Below are 17,802 nucleotides of genomic sequence, written 5' to 3' on the forward strand. Positions count from 1 at the left end.
AGTTTGGCAATGTAACTACCAAGGGAAGAGAGTGAGAGGTGGAATTTTGGGTGGGAGGGGTTTGATACGCTCAATTTGCCTTGGAATTGGTGGTCTGGCTGGGGTGAAACCAAAGCTATTTGCAGTGTGTCCCATGCTGCCAGAGTGTACAGGCACATGGGGATAAAGGGCCAGTGTAGAGAGGGAGGGAGGGAGGGGAGATAAGGTGGAACAGCTGGAGAAAAGCCTGGTCCACCATCCTATAATCTTTTTTTTCCCCCCCTCCCACCATCCACTAATCTGCTCCCAGTGCGCGTCCGCAGTGATGTCACCAGATATGACATCACCGCAGCCTCACGCACTGACAGATGATACACGGCACATCAGGGACTGTAGACACAAACTGATCTGTCAATGGGTTACGGGTGAGCGGAGGAGGTGCACACCAGTTTTAAAGGATGGATCAAATGACTGCGTGACCGGGATTTTTTTTTCCCCCCAAAGCAAATTCAAAATGACTACTACTTGACTGTTTTGGATTACTTCACGAGCGATATTCAGATGTAACAGATGTTCAAATAGCCAAGATTATGATTATCTAAACCAGCGGTGTCAAACACATATTCACCGAGGGCCACATCAGCAAAATGGCTGTCCTCAGAGGGCCAGATGTAAAATAAATGGGACTACTTTTAACTGTTTCTGTATTTATTACTTTTTCAGTTTCAAATACTGCATATTAATTTGCATAGATGTAAAAATATGGCTGTGTAATGACATATCTCTTGATAAAATGACATGTTAAGACCATCATACCTTTTAATTTACCATGTTGAAGGCCATATAAAATGATGTGGATGGCCACATTTGGCCCCCGGGCCTTGAGTTTGACACATGTGATTTAAACAGAATCTTGGCTATTCTAATCAATACACAAACCAACGCATTAATCCAGTGTAAAGTCGACATTGGATTTACAGTGGCTGCATTTTGTGTGAGTTGTTGCAAACCTCCACCCACTAGAGTCCAATAAAACAGATGAGAAGTTGCACTGACACTGTGTAATATCTTGAATATGCGAGAACTGGTCATAGAATGGTAAAGAATAATGCTTTAGTTTGACTCAATCTGTCTTGGTATGTACTATCTGATACAAAGGAAGTCATGTAAAAAGTGCCAAATAATAAAGTTGCATTACAGATGTTTCAGTAATCCTGTGTGGCCCTTCGGAAATTTCAATTTCACCTACACCAGGCATGTCCAAACTGTGGCCCGGGGATAAAATGCAGCCCTCAGACCAATTTTTCTTGGCCCCCAGCTTCCGTGTGAATTACTTTAAACAGCACTTTTTACTGTACATTCTGAAAACCTACTTAAACAAGCCCATATCAAATATTTAATGTGTCCCGTTGAGGATGTAAGCGTGAATAAAGGTGTAGTAGTTCAGTCTAACTTGTAATAATAACGTAGATTTGAAGTATTCACTGTATTGGCCCTCGGTTTTGTTTGTGTTTTTATATGTGGCCGTTAATGTGGAAAGTTTGAACACCCCTGACCTACACCATACCCCGCTCCACAGTGCTTATTTGCAGTTATTGAAATAATTCAGACTCTTTTTCAATGAGAACAACAAGTAATTCAAAGTCTATTCATTCTGCGGTTTTAAAAGGGAAGTGAATAGGCATGTTTGTGTTATTCAGTTGTTTTAGACCAATATTACAGTTCACGATGTCAACATTTCATACTAACAAATAACTAAATGACCTCCAAAAAGCACAATATGTCTTCTTTTAATTAAAACATAACTAGACAATTTGCAGAGAGCATTCATCTCTTAGGTGTTGGTTCTTTGTCGTGATGGTGCAGACTTATTGTGAATGTCCTTCTCCAAAACACCCCATATTCAAAAAGTTACATTTCGCATTTCTCCGCGCCACAGTAAACTACCTGTACTCGAACGGTTACGTAACAATATTCAACATGTAATTGTATGAATACAGTTCACAGTGAATAAGGCAGAGTAGGTAAAACAGGACAAGGATGAATGAGTGTTTGCATGCTTACTGAGCAGTCCTTTAGAGGGATGCACAGGACACTGCTTTAATGCGGCCCTTGGTATTCCTGTCATGCCCCAGGCCCTATCCATTACAGCTCATTACCTCAGGAGAGAGAGAAAAAAGAAAAAAAAAGACCAAACTCCAGCAGGGTTAAACCACGACACAACATCTTTTGATTTCAAGACATCAGTCAGTAATAACGCGTGTGTGTGTGTGTATTACAGGACGGCGCGGAACAACTGTATGCGGCAATGTTCCCCGCAAGACATCGAAAATGAGACACACAATGATTATATTTACACAAGTGTGGAGTCAGATTGCACATTTGCATATAATATCTATTGTGTAGCCGGAGCGAGAACAACATACAGTACACGAACGGTTACTTGTGCGTTGTTACTCATTATGAGCTAAGCGCTTTGTGTATGTAGAATATGTCTGACACCAAGCTCATTTAAAGGTAGCCTTAAGCCTTTTTCAAAAGCAGAAGTAACCTTGGAGGAACGACTAAACAATGTAATTATTTCAGGCAACCGGCAAAAAGACAACACATCAAGACGAAACTTCAGGTATAAATAGCCAGCGCTGCCCTTGGAGCGAAGTAAAACCATATCTTAAAAGACTTAAAACGATTCCACAAGTAAACAAAAGAAGAGAAGGTACATTGCTATGGACTTTTGTATGGGACACGGTCTAATATCGCACAGTGGTGGGTAAAGCCAGCGTCGCGCAACAGATTTTGACCATAAGTGCTGTTTGGTTCACACCACATGCATTATCAGACCCATGTATCGCAAATGAGATGACAGAAGGGAAGGATGCCAGAGTCAGGGAGAAGGAGAAGGAGGAGGAGCAGGGAAAAGATGGACTCTCTTCCTTTTTCACTAATTACATCTCTGCAACCACACCACATCTCACTGAAAAACAATTATGTAATATCTGAGAGCAGAGACCACACGCACAGAGGTATTGATCCTCGGTCAAAATTGTGAAAAATACAGAAGTACTGACTGAGCTGATGCATGGGTCAATATCAGTACATAACTTTCATAACTTATGTAAGGTTTTAATTATGTTTTTTTAATAAGATATCACCACTAAATCCTGTTTACAATCTGATAATGTGACAGTTTTGGCCTGACAGAAAACACAGGTGAGCGTTAAAAAAGGCCAGGTAAGAGGAGGAGGGAACAGGTTTCTGCCATCTACTGGTGAAAAAAAACCTAATAAAGTTGCAGATGGCATCTTTGAATCTATAATTGATCATTTCATTGATCTAAGGAGGTTTCAGCTGTGACAATTTAAACAATTCCCAGCAAACAAATGTTAAAAACGCATTTCACGGGGTATATTTGAACAGCATTACCGCTGGACATCAGGACCCGAATGGGAAATACTACGGGCTTAACTTTGTCAATAAAGTGTTAACAGACGGAAGGAGACAGCAGAGCAAATGCCAGGAAGTGCGGGTGAAGATGTAAAGGTAGACAAGAAGAAGGAGAAGAAAAAAGAAAGTGGGATATTACAGTGCGACCACCTGGGGAATGTTTAGAGAATTTAATAACTCGAAATGTCATCACTTTATTGGATTTATGGATGGATGTCTTCCTCTGCTCTCTCTCTCTCTCTCTCGCTGCTGCACATTCTGCACACACACACAGTTTCCATCACTCCCACCTGCAACAATTACTACAGAGTCCCCAATGGTGCTCTTTTATGGGAACGTGACAGGAGGTCTTGTACTGAGGGCTCCAGGCTCCTGCTGTGGGCAGATATGTACAAAGCAAAGCCATTACCAACACTGCACTGCCTTATATGGACATGGCATGTAGCACAATGGCGCATAGGGTGTAATGGTCTGAGGATAGATGAACATGCATTATGCCCAAATAGTACGTTTAAGGCCAGGTATAAAAACGAGGCGCTTATATGAACCAACATACGTATTCAAACAGTTATCACGACTTCATAACTATTTGTCTAAGTATCAAAAGCACATATACTGTTAAATAAATGCATAAATATGTCGTTACTGCATGATTTTCATATTCAATTTGATAGAGAATGCAAGAATTTTAAATGCAAAATAATAGTTCTGTACTGATATAGAGCAGCTTTGTCAAGAAAATGTAAAATTTTGTGATATTTGCACATTTTTTCAGTACTGACACTTGTTGAAATGAGTAATTACCTTAAATACTTGTTGTTAGTATTGATTAGTACCTGGGACAACTCTATACGATTGGTTATTATACTTGTGGACAGTAAACTGAGACATAAGCTGCAGACTGAACAGACTGTTTGACACGAGCGAGAGAGGAGACTGACAACAAACAGCAGCTAAGCAAAAATAATTATTCAATGGATGGTTTGGGATCGTTCAACCATCTGCTAATATACTGTATTTTGGAGTGAGAACATGGACGCAGCCCTGCTATGTTACACAAGCAGCTTTCCATAAAAATGTATGAGTCATTGGCAGGAGCCGCTGCAACCCAAATACAGACATTATCTCAAATACATAGGAGGACAATGACAGGCAGGGGGAGTAGTATTGTCAGTGGTTTTTAACACATACCAAATGCAAATGGTTCCCTAAAGATGTACCTAGCAAAAATAAAAATAAAAAAATACACAGTTGGTATGAGGAATGTTTACATTCCCTGTCGAAGGTTTGACAGACAGGAAGCAGCGATTGAACTAATGTGGAGGTGCTGCAGTTAAATTGTAAACTTATAGGGAAACAGCCAACTATCCTTAAAAAAAAAAGCATTTTTACTGTACATTTTAGCACATTTTGTCGAGATTGCACAATGGTGACGGTGGCCTTTTGCACACAACAGTTTTAAGCTTAAGTCTTTTTACATTGATTTATCATCATTGGGGTAGACGAGGTTGTGTGTAGAAATGAAGATAAAAAAAAAGGGTTTGCATTTCGTAAAGGTCAAAGAGGTCACTTAGGTAAAATCCCTGTGTCAGTCCGCACCAGCACCTTTAGATTTCATTTCTGAAGTTGTGATTTTGCGTGCTGACAAAGGTCCCTGCACAGTCGAAAGCTGATTTTTTTTGTAAATGAGAAGAATTTGACAAAAGAAAATATCTCGTATGCTAATGTGTGGTTATTCAACATGATTGCTGAGGCAGTGGGTTTGATTAATGCAAATGAATATTTCATTTCGGACACCCAGCTGCTGCTCCTCTGCAGGTCTGCCTCCGCGGGAGAGCGCCTCGGGCTGCACTGCCTAACAATGTCACACACACAGTCAATGAGCACCTCGGGGAGATTTTCACAAGACACTGTCCACTTTGTGTAATCTGCAACGTGTGGGAGGAAGGAAGGACATATTCCCACAAAAAGTAATGGTCAGTGAGTAGGATGAGGTCTGAATGTAAAAGAAGATTATTCAAAGCTGCTGAGTTCTCTCCTCTTTTCCTTAGTTTACTTTTTGTTGTGTTGTTTCACCCACTGCTTTCACGAGGGGCTGTGTTTTGACCAAATGTTTCAGTATAACCGCAGACGACACCTTAAACAGATCCACGGGACGCCTTTATATGTTTGCACTGAATAAATCGACTAGGCAAGCACGTTTCTTTAATACATTGCAAAGTAAAAACAATCCAATTGCCTCTCCTCTCTGCTGAAGCACTTTGTCACGGAGGAACCAAGTCGCACGTATATATAGGGCTGTACGACTGCGCGGAGTGGGTAAAAGGAGACAGGCTGGTGATGAGGATCAAATTGGAGAGTGACGAGTCCGAAATGGATAGAGTGGAGCATGGTTAGATAGATGTGGTAATGACAGAGGAGAAGTAGTGGTAAAGGGAATGAGAAAAGACAGCGGGACAGAGTGGAGGAGGAGGCGGGAGGGAGGGAAGGAGGAGGGAGAGGAGGAGGAGGAAGCGGGAGGGCAGGAGGAGGGCTCATTTTGTCTGACTGCGCTGGTTGAAGAGTTCTTGGTGTTCCGCTCTCAACAATTGCAAGTGTTCCCTCCTCGTGATGCGACAGTGATATTAATGCCTCATTAAAAGTAAAAGGGATGAGAGAGAGTCCAAAGCAAGTTCACAAAGCCAAACAGAATAATATTTACAGTACAAACACAGCAGATAAATGGTAAAATAGATCGTAAAGCTATGTTTGAGACTGAAGTTTCTGATTTGAAGGATTTTGTGAGGATCGTTCCCCAAAAAAATCTACCATTTTGTTTGCTTGGACCGTTGCTATAGTTTGAAACCCATGAATATAAAATGCATGACCTACTTTTATTCAGTGGTATGTCGCAGTTACCCACATGTGGTTTCAGAACTGATTCAATTTCAGTAATTAAATTGAAAGACTCAATTTACTCACTTTTATTCTCTATGTAATTAGCTTTAATCTGGCTCGCATGGGATTGACGAAAACGTTGTACTTGTTTTGTCCGACTTAGACGTTAGAGGTTAGGTTTTGTTCGTGTAGTGCTCATTTCCATATGTCCATATTCCAATCAACTCCCAAATTAAATCAAAATGAACTCGAACAGCTAAACTAAATCAAAAATTACAAGAACATTTTTATAGAAGTCTAAAAAGTACAGGGATGGGCTTTTGTTTTGTTTTGATTTTTTTCCAATAAAACAATATATTTTTTTTATTTAAAGTGGGCTTTCTATTATTCTTTATGATTTGATAATTGCACCAACTCAGAATGTGATTTTGATTCAACTGTGTGCAGCCTTTTAGAGATGAAAGCTGACAATACTCTCAAACGTGATGTACTTTTGCAGATATTACCAAAAAACTAAAGCTGAAACTTTCTTAAACCAGATCGTAGTCACCCAATATTTGATAACCAGACCCGAAACTGAGAAAGAATGTGTCCAGAAGGCTCATTTGTGCAAGTCTCTACGCACCTGTCATTGTCCACACTCCTGAAACCCGGCAGCATCTGTCTGAAGCTGGAGTTGCGGTCCAGTTTGGGCTGACTCTTGGTGCGTTTTATGGAGCCTTTCAGACGACGACTGAGGAAACCCTGATGGACAGAGAGATGCAGTCAGTACAAGCCATTCCCTGTTGGTTTAGGAGAGCTGTCAATCACTTGCGCTGCGTCTGGCGTTGGAACAGAACCCCTTAATGCAGTCATTTATACCACACAAATGTACTTAGACCAGATGTCAGGAGAAATAAAGTGCTAAGAAATGAATATAGATTTTCAGAGAGTGATTCAGTGGAGCAAGTCGCAACAAGGTCAAACACACAATATGAATACTAAACACGTGCGAAGGGGTGGCTTATAAAACACACAATCATGCCAGTTTGTTTGTGCAAGTCGTGCCACTCAAAGCGCCTGTGTTTTGTAATCACTCTTCCAGACTAATTTCGCCCTTGCACCCCCATATTAGTTTTGTACACTCTTGTCTTCGTCTAAGCCTCTGTGTTTACTTCTCCTAACATCTGCAATCACACTCCCCCAAGCACCTCGCTGTCTCCATAGTAACTGCTGGTTGGCATAAGGACAGAGAGAATATTCCGACAGACGAGAAATGTGCTGCAGAAATGGCAAGACGTTTGTGTGAGAGAGCGTGGAAAACAATGGTGAGTCGCAGCTTATTTTAGATCTGAGTGGAACTGGGTTTTTGGGGAAGGGAAAGAATGAGGGAGGACAAGAGCATGCTTCAATAGTTGTAGGTGAGGAGTGCTTTAAAAACTTAACCAAGATCAATTATAATTTGGCTTTTTGGCTTCATCAGAATGTTGACAGTTCACAGACAAGATATCAGGAAGTGATGTTGTGTGCCGTAATGCGATTGGTTCAAGCAAAACCAGTGGAGACAGTGGCTCAGCGGTTAGAGCGGCTTGTCCGTCAACCCGCTCGGACAAAGTTCTGTTATTTTGTCCTTAGGTAAGACATCATTCTACCCCAGGGCAGCTGTGACCACCACCAAGTATAGAGTGAATGAAAAACAGAGCAGATTACAAGTTCATGGCGTTATTATTAAGAATCCAGTGACATGTTTATTTTTCTACAGGTTTAGCTACAAAGTTGTTAACTGGCTTGGCTTTTGTTTAATTCGTCTATTTAAGCAGCACAACTGGTCAAATTTGGTCCCATTTTAATTAACAGACAATAGAACTGATGTTTTATGGTGGCTTGAACAGAGCATTCACTGAACTGCCGATCTTATCAGAAGTCTATGCCCCAGGGCCGGCCCAGCCTAAACGCAGACTAAGCAGCTGCTTAGGACCCCGAGGCCACCAGAGGGCCCCCAAAAGCCCATGCATTTACAGCTATGTGTTTACACCGGTGCAAGGACCCGACATAATGTAAATGTAAGGCCATTATCGCCAACTGGAACACATTAAAATCCACCAGAAACTTGTCTAGAATTCCTGACCCCCCTTATATGTTTGTGTTTTGTTCTTGTGACTGTGGTAGTTGTGACATTCTGGATGTTTTCAGTCTAATATTGGTCATATAAATACAAATATAATTAGTCAAGGTGATGAGAGCAGAGTCGTAATGTTGTCAAATGTGAATCACCAATAGCTGAGCCAAGATACATCCACTGTGGGGGCCCCAGAGACAAGTTCAGCCTAGGGCTCCCTGAAAGCTGGGACCGGCCCTGCTATGCCCTACATAATATTAAACTATTATCAATCTAAAGACAAAAATCGCATGCAGAGTTACACGTGCCACTTTACATCTCAAAGTTGTTGTGTTTTTAAGTCGCACTTTGCAGGAGGACAGATCTAAGAGCATAAACAGCAGCAGGTGCAGCTCTCAGCCCTATTAAACAACAGAGTGCTGGTACGTGGGCTGCGGTGTGAAAATGAAATGCCTTAACCCTTCAAACCTTCACATACACAGTGCACAAGTGAAATAAGGTCTAACAGGCCAGTGGCAGGTGACAGGCAACACAGCATACACAAACCTGCAATGTCCCAGTGCCACCATTAACACACCTGTATAATTACTGCCCTGAGTGTGAACGGGCCCCAAGGCATCGGGGGGAAAAGAGATCATTAGAGTAGAGCTTCTAGACAGGCTGCCAGCTGATCACAAAAGAGTCTCAGCATTCTGCATGTGAAAACCACCTGTCACCAGGAGGCGCTGTGAGCTACATGCCCAGCCCCGTCACTGTCAGGCTCTCACGCCAACTCAGGAGCACCCATGTTTCATCATGACATCCACCATACATATTCATCCAGCCCGGCTCGTCTGTACAGTGCACAAAGGGGCAGAGGAACAATGCAGTAAACCACACTAAACACAGCACTTGTTGTGACTTAGAAAGTACCAAAATGTCGGTATCTTCATTTATTCATTTACCCCTCAGCTAGATTACCACTGTCAAAGCTAAATTTTAAGCACTATATTATATCAATATCAATATCTTTATCTACTTTTTTATGTTTTTTTTTTTTTTTTTAACATTTTTCACAACAGAATCTGTGTATATCAAGCCTCTTTGTATCGATACGGGTTTGAAATGTTATTAAATGGTGTTATGATACAGTATTACAAAATATGGACGCTGCCTGAGTGGGGGTCTGCTTTGGACATGGGCTTCTACTTTGGTAAGCAATTTCCTTGTTGTAACATCATCATTTTGGCCAAGTTGACATGTAAGTCACAGATAAGTGAACGGCAAATGGCCAACTATTGATGTCAGCAGTCAACTGTGAGCAGGGCCCATTAGCTAAAGGAGCCGGGCTGAGTCATCGCGGCTGGCACCAGAGCGATGTTTAGGGCTCCAGACAAGGTCGCACCATAGGCAGCTCCCATACATCGCCTACATTTGGCAAACACTCGGCGTTCAAACTGTGTGGGTTTCACGCTCATTTACATTCTTCTTCAATGCATTGAGAAAACAATCCATAGTTTTCAAAATGATGAAATCAAAGTAATTCATGAGTTGATTTGAGATATGAGTCTTCTGTTGTGTACGCAGAGCTAATCAAACAAACAGTTTTTTTGAGAAACTGTGAACAGAACTCGTCCCCGGAGGCTACTAGACTGATTAGTGAACGCTAGTTATGAACAACAGAGAGAGGAGCCAAAAACAACAATTACGTCATTGTTTTTACAACATTTACATCATTACATCATTTTTTAAACAACATTTTCATTCTCTTTTCGTTAAACTTTATAATAACGACACTAGAAGAAAGAATTCATAATGAAAAATTAGATTATTAAGAATGATTCAGACAAGTACTTAATTAAGAAGTCAGGTCAGGGAAAATGAGGGTTAGGCTGGGTTAGGGTTAAATTAGGATGGGTAATGGTTGAGTTATGGTCGGGTTAGAGTTAGGGTTAGGGTTGGGTTAAGGTTGGGTTATGGTTGAGTTATGGGTGGGTTATGGGTGGGTTATGGTTGGGTTATGGGTGGGTTATGGGTGGGTTAAGGTTGGGTTATGGTTGGGTTATGGTTGAGTTATGGGTGGGTTAAGGTTGAGTTATGGGTGGGTTAGGATTGAGTTAGGATGGGTTATGGTTGGGTTAGGGTTGGGTTAGGGTTGGGTTATGGTTGGGTTATGGGTGGGTTATGGTTGAGTTAGGATGGGTTATGGGTGGGTTATGGGTGGGCTATGGGTGGGTTAAGGTTGAATTAGGTATGAGTTAGGACAGGTTATGGTTGGGTTAGAGTTAGGGTTTGGTTAGGGTTGGGTTAGAGTTAGGATGGGTTATGGTTGGGTTATGGGTGGGTTATGGTTGGGTCAGAGTTAGTCGCTGCTTAGACTGAATCATTTTTAATGAACAATTTGCTCATTATCAGTTATTTCTGTCTTGATGTTTTATTATACCTAATTACAGCCTGATTATTATAAAGTGTTACTCTTCTCCATTTTGGCCAAGAATGTGACATCCTAATTTTTGAATCGAGCCAAAAAGCCTCCAGCAAAACAATGAAGACCTGTTTCACCCAGAGGGGAGGCACCGCACAAAACGTGAGAGACTCCATTTCAGCTAGTCTGCACTTAACAGATGACAAGAACTAGAGAAGAGATGAGCAGGAAGTGAGTCCGACACACAGAGGAGACAGAAATAGAGGTGAGAGCAGTCACAACTGACAGCCAGCTCCCAGCCGCGCCACAAGTCGTACAGGCTGAATGAGAGGATCGCACGAAATGAGGAGGAAATGATGGAGGATACAGCACATGATCGACGAGAGAGCAAGCAGAGTCTGGGGCAGCGCTTCTCAAACTGTGGGTCTGCCTTGTGTTTTTGTCCTCCTTTGGGTTAATCGTAACTGAGAACGACATTATCTATGGGTTAGTCACAGTTTAGACCAGGTTTAGCCCTAATTAAGTGCAGTTCTGGTGATACTCTGAAAACCAAATACTATCTCAGATGATACTTGATGTTAAAAGTTTGAGTATCACTAGTCTCGGGTTCAGGATTTTTGGACAGAACAACAAGCTAAAACACACTATAACATTACTGCATATTATAACTGAAGGTAATTACCCCTATCCCCTAAAAGAAACTCAACGTGCAAATAAAATGTCTTCACTATTGTTGCCCTTAAGAGAAACCTGCTTGAAACAGTCTGGATTGTGCTGATCCTGGATTGCGTTTGCCCATAATTGCCATAATATGCCAATCCATGTAAACACTTTAATTGATTCCCTCTGATAATTAGCAACATAATCCTGTGATAGCCCTAACATAAATATGATTGGTTCTGCTGTCTTCTGTAGCCTTCATTTAGCAAACATCCTCTCCGCCATATTAACATGGCAAGGCTATTACATTAGCAGAGTCTGACATGAGGCAAGTGCGACGTCATAAGTGCAAGCCAGATTCATTGAGCGCTGTAATTATTTCACATCACTGTAGCTGGCAGCTAATTACAAAGAGGCAGAGGGGGAGAAATCAGATTTCACAGGCCTCCGCAGGTCGTGAAATGCCTCCGCAGGTCATGAAAACTTCAGAAACCGTGCAGCTCTGTCACTGGAAGACAACAGATTTTTTATTGATTTACTGGGGAACAAAGAGAATCAGTACATTTTGTAGATCCAAAGCGTGTTGAGTCTGATTCTCAAATGTGTCTGTGAGAATGAGTTTCTGATTGAAATGCAAATAGAAAATATATTTTTAAAAAAAACACATAAAAATAAATAAATAAATAATAAAAATAAAACATAAAATAAAATAATGATAATAATAAAATAATAATACGAATAAAAAAATAGAAAATAAAATATAATAATAATAATAATAATGATAAAAAATACAAATAAAATAAAAAATATAATAAATAAATAATAATAATACATTAATTAATAAATAAATAAAACTAAAATAAGATGTATGTAAGATGTATAAGCCTTTACTTTTCTTTACATAGCATTTAGTTTAAATTCAATATTACGTACCTGGAGTTGTGTTTTGTTTCATTCACACGTGTTTGAGTTACACTTTATTATTAGTTTGCATCTCCAAAGCTCGAAATGCTCTGTTCCACCTTGTGATGTCATGAAGTGGTAGTTTAAGTCAACATCTACCTTTTACCTTTTGTTTAGTTGAGACGATTTTAGGGCTAAAATCATCCAAATGATTCTAGTGAAGGTGTGTGGAGTTTAAAAACAGAGTGGCGCACTTCCTGTATCACCACATGATGACATCACAAGGTGGAACAGAGTGTTTTCAGTCTGAGAGAAGAACTCATCCTAAATATGCAGGGTTTGTGTGTTAAAAATGTTATTGATGTTCATGTTTTTGATGAGGAAACAGCATAATAACATAGATCAGACAATAGTGTAATATGGGCCCTTAAATTAGTCCATTTCCTTTTCAGAATCAATGCCTGGACAATCAGCAGGATGTTCTCTGCTTACACACCTCCTTCCCTAATGCCTAGCAGATGAAAACAAGACATACCTTTATCCAATTATTCCCCTAAGTCGCAGAGAGAGGGCAGACTCGGAGCTTAAACACAGTGTAATGCCAGTGAATCAATCCCGCGCAGCAATAAGGAGAAGAAAATAAAATGTGACAGCGAAGATTGTTTTTTCCGCTATTTAGAATCCTAGAAAACAACGTGTCATTTAAAAGGGCACACAGTCTCTGAAGGACAAAACTCTTTTTAGATCAAACTTTGGGACTTTGGAGTTGTCTTTTTAGTAGTTTAAGTGTTATGTCTGATAACACTTTAACACAATAAGCCTATAAAATACAATTAATCATGATATTATTTTGAATGAATTAAGCATTAGCAATATTTCTACCCAAAAGTATCTGTTCTGTTCATCTTTTTTCAACTTTTATTTAACTAATCTGCATCGTGTCTTGAAAAAAAGTCATGATTTAACCAGATCGAAGGTATACCCAGTATAAAACGCGACTAAAACACTTCTAAATCCACGTAAATGTGGGTAATCCAGCTGTACTGTTGAAAACCACTGCAAAAAACTATTTCAGAAAATGCTCTACTGTTACAGGTTTTACAATAGTAGAAATTGCATTAACCTGAAGTAAGCACATGGGGGCAATGTGTCAAAAAATGCCATCTAGGGGCAAGCACAGGAGCTGCGTCTTTGGTCACACTGTGAAGCTGATGCATTGTAATAAGGCTCTCACGTGACTTTAATGCTGCGCTCTGCCTGTCCCAGAAAGCAAAAAGAAGAACATACTTTAGTCCAGCATAGTGATTTATTTCTGAGAGTCTACCGTGTAATTTGTGTCCACAGATTTTTCATTACAAACCGCATTATAGACGTTATACACACCCACAGAACGGTAACGTATCGACTCATAGTTAGTTAGTAATTTAAGAAGACTTCAAAGGTTTTCATCTAACTATTTGATGACTGTACTGTTTTGTATTCTGTTCACTACTGGACCCACAGGTTTCACGACACTCACATGACATTAGATCACTTTGTATTTGTTGATAAAATACATGAAACTGACTGATTTATTTGATCTGTCTATTGTGAACCATGAGATTGTCACTTACCACTGCATTTTATTAGTTTTATCTAGCACAAGCACTGCAAAAAAAAGGCCGTGAATGAATGATCCGATAATTTGAGGCTCATTTGCTACTTGTTTATCTATTGAATTAAACATGGCAGATGACAGATGAGCTCAGAATATGTGCAGATGACAAAAGAGCAAGTGGGACAATGTGAAGAGTGGGAATGTATTCAGGAGACAGCGGAGGGGGCTTATCTCCACGTAGAGATTCTGTCTGCTTGTTCACCTAGTTAACTATTTGCAGAAAAAACAAGCGTGGGTGCTCAATGTAAACCGCGGTGAAGATGCCAAACAAAGGCTGCGCTCCAGCTCAGTAAATGAGTTTTGTATTGGCACGAATCCATCTGGAGAGCAGCAGCGGCAGCCCGGTCAGCGCGGATCTATAAGTGTTTAAAGTCAAAGTAACTGCGCAGAGGAACTCACAGTACTCACGGTGACTCTGAACGGCGTGGCGGCGGTGGACGGCGGCTCCATGGCGGGGGGCGTGGCCTTGTCTGACGAGCTGCCGGGCATGCTGCGTCTGCGTCCCGTCCTCTCCGGAGGGGACTCTGGGGAACACAAAGCAAAGCACTTTTAAAACTACATTATGTAACCTATTCAAGTTTAATCCCAGGACTAACATGGTTTCAGATAAATTGAAAAATGCTGGAGGACAACGTGAAAACCTTTGTCTGTTTTGTTTTTTTCAGTGTAGTATCAAACGTCATAGCAATATTTTAACTTAATAACAAAAATTTCTATTATGAAACCATTGGTAGCTACTATATACTAGCACTTTCTTTCGTTTTGAATCTTTTTACCATTTTGTTATCTTGTTTCCTTGTGTGTAACAGGTCTATCCCATGAACATGAGAACGTGTAGAGTACAGAAGGTACAGCAGAAACTCGTGTGGAGGATGCAGATCCCGGCATGTCGGTGGAATGTGAGTGATGCTGTGTACGCAAGACACCGCAGATGTAAGATAGCACCTCTGCGCCGTGGATGTGCTCACACGGACCGGAGTAACCTTGAAGAGTACCAAAGCTCCAAAAAACTAATAATAATAATAATAGTACATACAACAACAGCACCTAAAATGTAAAGAAACTGTGTAAAGTAGGTCCAACAACATGCCCAACTCCCCGTGTTATAAATGAAGAAAATACCTGTGAAACTTAGATTGACACATCTTTTGTTAAATTATGAGCGACAAATCAACCTAATCAACTTCAAAGTCCTAAAAGGATGTTTTAAGCTGCACTGAAATACCTGCTGCCATGACAACAGCACTTTAATCCCGCTAAATTCATTAAATACATTTCGAAGGTAATGAATTTCTCCTCGCCGCACATAGATGCTCATTAGACTCTATTTTTCACACGTTGCTTTTGTGTACCCCTGGCTCACATACAAATAATAAGCACATGTAATGAGTCAGTTTTAGCCCACTGCTCCTTTTCAATGGAAACTTTGCCGCTATTAAAAAGGGAAATCATCAAAAGGATCGACTCTAACCAGAAACGACAAAGTGTGAACATTGTGTATGACATTAGCGACTGCGGCTTTCAGTAAAAAAAAAAAGTCAAAATCTAAACCCAAACAGGAGTAGTTAATCCGAGTTTACTGTGACGCTTATGTTCATTCATGCAAACCCTTTATTTATAATGACCAACCTGACAGTGAACACATAGGCCTATTACAGAGAGTTTAGTTTAGTTTATGTATAACAAATTGACAAAATATACTGTAAAAACTCTCCTTAGCTTATAACTAAAGGCAATACAATTCAAACTACAGCAGTGCATCAATAAAACTACAATATATTTTGTTTTTTATGTGTGTTTTGTGGAACACGGCACCTGTATTTTTACTTCAATGCAACAAATCTCGAATTGTATTGTACCCGGTGTCAATTTATATTGTTAAATTTAAACTGCACTGTGTTTTATTCAAAGCTTACAGGTATTTAAAACTGCCAATTGTGTTATTTGTTACTGCGCCACACAAAAATATAAAAAGTAACAGGCATATAATTCACAAAATCATGTCAGTGTTGTGATTTTTCAATCTTTTTTAGCCATTCAAATCCTCAAACTGTGCCTGCTGTGCTAAAAAACTATCACTTAAACAGGCTGTTGTCCCCCCGGCTTCTTATTAGTGGTCAGAGAGCGCCCGGAGCATGGACTTAACGCGGGTCAGCGGTGGTCTATGTGCACCTATGGACTCGATGGACCTGGTTAACACAGATAAGGTTTCGTGTTGCGGAAAGGAATAAATCAAGTTTTTGCTAACATCAAAAACACTGACCACCCAAAGTCTCCTCGGACAATACCACGGGGCAGCCACGGACATCCACATATTTGTCCATCTATCTGTGCTTCTACTTTCCTTCCTCCCATTAACATTTGGCGTTATAGGTCAGCCTGCATGTTTCCTTATTGTTTCGAAGCCAGACGAGTTCTCCGCACACGGTATTCTAGCCCACTTTGCTTTAGCTTCCGCTCACAGCTGCCAACAACCCACAATGAAACTCAGCAAACCTGAAAAACACTCAATTATTGTTAAATATTTTGCACATGGAAATCAAGAGTCACTGAAAAGTAGAGGAAACGGTCCAAAAAAGTCTAGAAATTACACCCCCCACACAAAACTGGAGCTTTGATTGCATGACCTTATCACAGTTTTGACGTGGCAGAAGTTCAGAGCGTTATACACATGTTCTTCTTGAAGCTACAGCAATAAAATCACCATAAATTTTATCTGCAATTCATAATAATTCTATACAAAATCAGTATGGACGTCGACAGTTCTGCCCACTCCCAAAACCGCTCGTGGTTATAGATGTAAATTTCCATTCATTTTTCTCATACTTTTCTAAAATATTAGTAATTTAAAGCCATAATGTCCATTGAAAAGCTTCAGAAACAAATTTTAACTAAAATTATCGGTTTTGTGGTCATAAGTTACCACGATTAGCTCCCTGCAACCTTTCAAACTTAAGATTTGTTTAAAATTACGATTTATTTTATTGGAAAATGAGTGAGAAAGCCACTTGTGCAACCTTGACACGGACGGTCAGTGTTGAGCTCCTTTTACAATATTTCAAACATTTATACAAAAGATTGGCGAGGAATACGAAGCACTGACGGCGCTAGAAATGAGTGAAGAAGCTCGTTGTGTCAATCTTCTAATAAATAAATCAACATCTTTTCTAAGACTGAATCCTGTTAATATTACAGTGCATCTCTCCGTCATCTGCAGCCCTATTTGAGAAAAGTGGTCTCAGAAGAGAATAGTAAATAGTGATGTTATGACAGCAGCCAAACACACACACACACACACACACGCTGCATACACACACACACACACACACTCTCTGCGGAGCGTTGAAATGTAGAGCACAAATGGCAGGCTGTCAGTGTGATGGTTTCTGTCCACCTGCCCCTGTCCGACTTTCCCTTCTCTCCATCAGCATCCATCTACACGGAGTAAACAAAACTCAAAACGCACCACGATAAACAATAACACCGTTTATCGTGATGAAAAGGGTTGACGATACAGTAATCGTTCGTGGTAATTTTTATATACCGTGTTTTCTGGACTTTACGTCGCTCTGGAGTATATGTCGCACCAGCCAAAAAACGCATAATAAATGTAAGTCGCACTGGACTAGAAGTCGCATTTTTTGGGGAAACTTCTTGTACAAAATCCGAGACCAAGAACAAACATTTTACCTTTAAAGGGAAGTAAAACAGAGAACAACAGGCTGAATAGCAGTACAGCACGCTAACGTAACACATGTATATTTATTCAGCTGCATGAAG

At 40.3% G+C, this 17,802-nt stretch overlaps 1 protein-coding gene across 6 annotated transcripts in view; it reads right to left on the minus strand.

Annotated features, from left to right (window-relative positions):
- Nucleotides 1-17,802, minus strand: part of dab2ipb (DAB2 interacting protein b) — a 93,333-nt gene that overhangs the window by 49,301 nt on the left and 26,230 nt on the right. For 5 of the 6 annotated variants that reach the window (XM_033990159.2, XM_033990154.2, XM_033990156.2 and 2 more), the window contains exons 2-3: nucleotides 14,422-14,546; nucleotides 6,926-7,044 (exon numbers count right to left, since the gene is read on the minus strand). In XM_033990159.2, the coding sequence (XP_033846050.1) occupies nucleotides 6,926-7,044; nucleotides 14,422-14,546 (244 nt within the window). The remainder of the gene's footprint in view (nucleotides 1-6,925; nucleotides 7,045-14,421; nucleotides 14,547-17,802) is intronic. The other variant, XM_033990152.2, reaches the window with a different exon arrangement.

Source organism: Periophthalmus magnuspinnatus, chromosome 23, assembly GCF_009829125.3.
Source record: "Periophthalmus magnuspinnatus isolate fPerMag1 chromosome 23, fPerMag1.2.pri, whole genome shotgun sequence".
Classification (NCBI taxonomy): Eukaryota; Metazoa; Chordata; class Actinopteri; order Gobiiformes; family Gobiidae; genus Periophthalmus; species Periophthalmus magnuspinnatus.